At 37.3% G+C, this 6,386-nt stretch overlaps 1 protein-coding gene across 1 annotated transcript; it reads left to right on the top strand.

The window, feature by feature from the left end:
* Positions 1 to 1,978: 1,978 nt before the first annotated feature.
* Positions 1,979 to 5,810, top strand: LOC103077451 (putative G antigen family E member 3; the record flags this gene model as incomplete). Its single annotated transcript, XM_007453730.1, has 4 exons — positions 1,979 to 2,059; positions 2,486 to 2,588; positions 3,375 to 3,500; positions 5,760 to 5,810. Coding segments are annotated over exons 1-4 (361 nt in total), but the record flags the coding sequence as incomplete, so codon positions are not given.
* Between the last annotated feature and the right edge of the window lie 576 nt (positions 5,811 to 6,386).

Below are 6,386 nucleotides of genomic sequence, written 5' to 3'. Positions count from 1 at the left end.
GTGAAACCAAAAAAATTGAGAGATATAGAGAACTAACTAATGGTTATCGATAAGGAGAGGGAAGGGGGAGGGTCTAAATTGAGTGGGGAATTAAGAGACAATCTACCTTTTATAAAATAAGTGAGCAGCATACATCTATTGCACAGCACAGTTAAATATAGACATTTTTAAAATAATTTTAAATGAGCATAATCTATAAAAATATTGAATCACTGAATTGCACACCTGGAACTAATGTAATATTGTAAATCCTTCATTTAAAAAAATTGTTCCACGAGGTTAATATAAAAATCATTAAAAATGGCATTTTTCCCTAAATTAACTTGTAAGTTATATGCAATACCACTTAGTATATCAATGGGAATATTTTGGATAAGATGATAATGTTCATCTGAAAGATAAGCGTGCTAGAAAAACCAGGGGAAGTACAAGCAATGAGAGGGAGTATTAGTGTTTCAAATGTAATTAATCTATAGCCATTAAAATAGGATGGTAGTGGTACAAGTATACACAAAGAGTGAAATGGAAGAAAATATAAAGGAGTGAATTACACAATGAACGGGAATGTGGATAATAATGAAAGAGCCATTTCAAATCTGTGGGAGAAATGAGGGTTCAAGAAATTATGGTGAATCCCTAACTCTACTTTGTCCAGATCAATCAAGGGTTTGAATACACAATAATGCAACCAAAAAAGACTAACTGTGTCTATTCTATTGGAGTGGGCAAGCTCATTGCAAGCATGACAGAAATCTCAAGCAGCAATAAAGGAAATTATTGAATAAAGCATGTCTAAAAGAGGTATTAAAATCCTTAATATTTATTTCTATCACGGTGGATTTTTCTAAGGCACATCCTTCCCTAAGAGTAGCCTGGGGCTGATCTTCCCCAAAGTTACTAGACATGGAAGAAAGGTTGGTAGGAAAAACAAAAGTTCTTTGAAGACCATTTTGGTCCTTAGGAGGGCTTGAACTTCCAGGTCTCTGCAGCAGTGGAAAATCATCAGGCTGTGCCACACAAGACCTACTCCCTGTGCAGGCCCACTGCTATGCGTGCATGTTTTTGTGCACGTCATTTGTGGCTCAGCTAGTCCCGTTGACACGCATGCGCCTTGCTGTCCATCTTCTGTGTCAATTGCTGTGCCAGCAGAGGTCCTCGTTGAGTGAAACTCAGCCAGTACTCATAGCAGTACTCCCTGGAGTTAGGGGTGAGTGTGAGGGGAAGCCAGCGGGCTTCCTGTGAGTTGAATGGTGTGATCTGTAGCATATGTGGAGGAAGGTCCTCGAGGTCATCGTCCATCTCACAGGTGTCATGGCTGCCATGGCTCTCGTACTGGTGGCAGGAGAGTGAGCGGGGTGGGCGGTGGAGGGCAGCGGGTCAGATGAAAGAGGGGTGTGTCTTAGGGGTGCTATTTGAGGTATCTTGGTCCTGGTGGCCCTGCAACTGACGGCAGAGCACAGAATCCGGAGTCTGCAGTGGGGCCCCAGGTAGGAGGCAGGGCATATGGTAAAGGAAAGGCCTAGAAGCTGGACCACTGTGGGGTTGTGACTGCATACCGAGATTTGTAGTGCCCTGAACAGGGTGCCAAGGGAGAAGTGAGCAAGTCGTTCTTTGAGAAAGCAGCCACAGGCATTATGTAAAAGAATGAACCTGTCTATGCTTCCCCACAAAAGTTTATTACGGGGTTGCAGGCATGTGCATCGTAAATGGTGGTATGGCAAAACCAGTATTCACTCAAGTTCTAATTCTCTAGTGTTTTCAGGATGAGTCCAGTTGTGAAATGAAACCTCATTAGGAAAGCCCCCATTCTTTCACCATGTGTCTTAACGTGATTTCAACACCTGTTTGTTGCTCACACACATAAACAAAGGCTTATTTGGTATTAAAGTACAAATAAGCATTTTGTCATAGTGTTCATATATAGCTATCCTCTTACATGTAGTTTTCAAATTATAATATTTCTTTTTCAGTGAGAAATATGAGTGGGCATATAAGAAGAAGATCCAAATCTGCAGGAAGAAGAAAGTCTTCCCAGGTGGTTGGGCCTCTGGTTCTGAGTGCTTCAGCATTTAATGATTTCTATCAGAAGAATCTATTTATTTAGTGTTGTTGAACTAGTATATATACACTCATATGATCTTCCATATTGATAAAAAATGATAATGGAATCTCATGAAAGAAACATTGACCCAGGACGATTACATTCTCTTGTTGCCTGGATGGGTGTGCTCTTAAGTTTCCCATCTTTTGTCCTATACTTATCAATAATGGATTACACACATCCATTTCAATGTGGACTAAAACAGCTTGTGTCTGCGAGAAGAGTAACAATTGTATTAAGAAAAAAATTGTGTGTGTGTGTCTGTGTGTGTATTACTGTTGGAAAATATATTTAGACTTATGATTAAATATATGTATGTATTATATACATTCATAAATTAGTGATTTTTAAAATTTGTGAACAAAATCACACCCCTAGGCTCAGCAGCCCAGTGATAAACCACCTCAACTACAGGAACCACCATCTGAGAATCAGGATACTATACCTGCTCAGGACATTGAAGGTGAAGGAGCACCTGTGGCTCAAGGTGAAAAGAGAGGGAATAAGAGTCATTGTGGGTCTATGGGTGGTGGAGGTGTATTTGTACATCATGCATTATGACCCACTGGAAACAAGAGGAAAGAAACATTAGAAAAACATTTCAAACAATTCTTGCTACTACTCTGGGGAAAATGTTGAGTGAAGACAAGTAAAATTGTCAGAAAACGTTCCTAGCCTTCTGAAAGCGGCCTTTTCTTGATTGGGCTTTCATATGTTAAACTTTGAGTGCATTACAGAGCTCCTATGTAGTTTGTTCAGCCAGTTTCTTAGTGCATTTTTTTTAATGTTTCTATGGGAGAATGAAAGTTTGGGACTACCAAACCTTCCATTTTGCTGCTAGCTTCATTTTTTTAAGACTTTTTCCCACACATTTATTAGTGCCTGCTCATGCCATGTAATGTACTAAGTGCTTGGAGTCTCAGTGCCAATGAGAGAAATAATTTCTGTCTGAAACTTATAATCTAGTCAGAAAGACCCTAACAAATCAGTGATTTAATACACAAGTACAATAAGAGCTAAGTACAAAAGGAACAATTAAGTTTTCTGGCGGTCACCTGGAGTAAGGAAGGAAAGGGTAATGTTTGAACAACTTTTTTTCCTTTTTTCTGGCAACAGACTCCTGAAGCTAATGCTCTTGGGATACTTATGCATCACATTTATTACCATATGAGTATATAGGCTTTTATTTCATAATGATGAGGGAATGACTATTATTTCCTTATTCATATTTCATGGTTTTACTTCTTAAAATCGTGACCTTTTTATTTTTAAGGGCCTGCTATGGAAGCTGATCAACAGGAACTGGCTCTGCTGAAGACTGTGGATGAGCCTGGGGATGGTCCTGATGTGAAGGGAGAGATTCTACCAAGTCTAGAGCCCATTAAAATGCCAGAAGCAAGTTGGTTATCCATTAAGATGCAAATTATAGGGTTTCTATTTTCTACATTATTATATATTTTTTAACATAGAGGTAACATTACGGCTATTTTAATAACAGACTTCACATACAAAGTTTATGGGAAAGGCAGTTCAGACCACAGTGACTGTCATATTAAGCCATCAAAGATGGGATCAATTTGGGGCAAATTTATACTGCGTTATAAGATCCCAAAGTATTTTCTCACTTTTGAGTATAAGTCATTTAGTCAACAACTAATAATTTTCAGATATTTTATAAAGGCCTGCTTTTCACATAACCCATTATAATAAACATCAGTTTATACTTTGATGTCACCTATGGTGCTAATGGCTTAAAACAAGTGTGGACATGTAATTTTTTTGTATAAATGGAAATGCTTTTAAGTGTGTAGAGAAAACAGTTTGGATGATAATGGGGACATATGTTTACCCTACTTAAAACAGCTACATAAAGACTAAACTATCCCAAAGAAACACTTTTGCATTTTTCCAAAATAGAGACAAAACAAATGCAATAATGGCCTTTCTGGTTACTTTGCTTAGGTAGTTCCAAGCACATCTTATATTCAAAATATTATTTCACGGGAAAACATTGAAAATATTTTTTTTCTTAGGTTTTTTGTTTGGTTGGATTATTAATGAAATTATGTTATTTTTCCCTTTCTACCTATACCTACCTTTAAATAATTTAATTTGATTAAATTTGCACTGAACTGGAACAGTCTCCTTGTTTCCTTATTGCACTAAAAAGTGATGTGATTCAAATCGCTGTTTATATGACTAAAAGTTTACCTTCAATAGCTTTACAGAGGTTAACTGGATGTAAGCCAGTGGGTCACCCCCAGGGACTGGCTTTAATCCATCAAAAGTGTACTGTCCTTTGTATAGCTATAGTCACCTAAATAAAGTTCTGCAAAGTAATTTGTCTCGATTTTCTTTGTATTATAGGTGAAGGGCAACCACGGATTTAAACAAAGGTAGACTGAAGCCAAGTACGCTGTCCCTATGTTGGACATTAGACTGTTCACCATCTCTCAATAAAGTTTTGCAACTTTCTTCAAAGAATTCTTGCATAATATTATTAAATGTATTCCTAGGTATTTGATGTTTTTGAAAATTGTATCTGCTTTGCAAGTTTTTAAGTATTTGAGACTGTATATAGAGAAAAATTGTGAACTGATTTATTTTCCAGCAACTTTGCTAAATATGCTTATTAATTCCATAAGTTTATCTATTGATCCTTTTGGATTTGAAAAATAACACAATCATATCATCTTTGAATAATGTTCTGGTTTTGCCATTTTAAACAGTATACCTTTAATTTCTTCTTCTCTTTTATGGTATTGGACAGGACCATCCAATACTATTTACTAGTGCATATCCCTGTCGTTATCTTGATCAGAAATGGAAAATTTTTCACATTTAAATATAATGTTTACAGTGCTTTCTCATAGGTACACTTTATCAAAATAAGGAAATTCCATTCTGTTCCTGTTTTGCTAAGTGTACTAAACTTGAATATATGTAGAATTTCATCAAACACTTCCAGTGCATCTCTTGAAACCATAGGACCTTATTCCTCCATTAATTGGTTAATGTGATAAATTACATTAAGTTTTCACATTACATCTCTGAGCCCCTTACACTTCTGCAACAAAGTACTACATTCAAAACCCAGTCTGCTTATGGAATGGCAGGGGATTTTAAACAGCAATTATTCCTCCCTCTTACAGAAGTTAAAAAAATATTTACCTGATCTTAAAAAGGAATGAAAATCTGTGGTCTATTTGAAAAATGTGTCTAAATTTAGAGTATCCTAATTTGCCACAAAATACGTGAGAGATTCCTAGGTTGTAGAACTGGCTGAAAGGATTAGGTAGAAAAAAAGTGAAATGAACCAGAGGGATCTGCTGAGGGAAAATTACTTGGGTCCTACCAACTCCGTCTCCATAAAGGCTAGGGCATGAAATAGCCATTGGTTTCAATCCGGGCTCTGATATACTGGCTGTGTGATGATGGAAAATACTTAAATTCTTTGGGTGTATTTATCTATTTCTAAAATAGAAATTATAATATTTACAGTAGAGTACTGCCATGAAGAAAAAGTGAGCACACACACACACACACACACACACACACACGTGGAGAGAGAGAGAAGGAGTTACAGTACAAATGGATATGATCCATTAATTATATTCTGTGTTTTTGTTTAAATTTTCGTGTTTTTTACTTTTTGCAGTTACATCTGTAGTAAATGATATTGCTTTTGAATTTCAAGTTGGGATAAGAGGTTAACTTTATAAATGAATTTGAGCTAAGGAAATGAGTTGATTTAAATAAGTTATGTAGTTATCAGACATGGCATCAATTTTAAAGTTGTTTTACAAATGACAGAGGCCTGGCAAATGCTGCCTTAAAGTCCTGCTGTGGGCTTAAGTTTGTGCTCCACACAACTCAATACCACAGTCTCTGTCAAGTGGTTAGGCATTCCTTAAACAGCACTGTGGTGGCTAACAGGGCCATAAAGGGCACAACTGAAGTTTTAGATTGAGTTACCACATGTCCATTGATTTGACTGGTAAGGAGACAACTACCCCAAATAGATCTAAAAAGTTTCTTATGGCAGCAAAAGCAAGATCAGCATTGTGTCAACTCCCTATGTCCCTATTCCCACAGCATGATGCAGAATCGGAGATACTCAGTGACAGACACCGCAGGTGGTGAATCTCTCTGCTGGTGAGGAGCCCACAGCTGTACCCTAAGGCACTGAGCAGTTCTGTAGACCACAGCTGTACTCTAAGGCGGAGCAAGGAGGAACATCCTGTGCTCAACTGAAAAGAGGGAGATGGATGAATAAGGACCATAT

The sequence above is a fragment of the Lipotes vexillifer genome, unplaced genomic scaffold (assembly GCF_000442215.2).
Source record: "Lipotes vexillifer unplaced genomic scaffold, Lipotes_vexillifer_v1.1 scaffold954, whole genome shotgun sequence".
Classification (NCBI taxonomy): Eukaryota; Metazoa; Chordata; class Mammalia; order Artiodactyla; family Lipotidae; genus Lipotes; species Lipotes vexillifer.
This window is presented reverse-complemented; position numbering and strand designations above follow the sequence as displayed.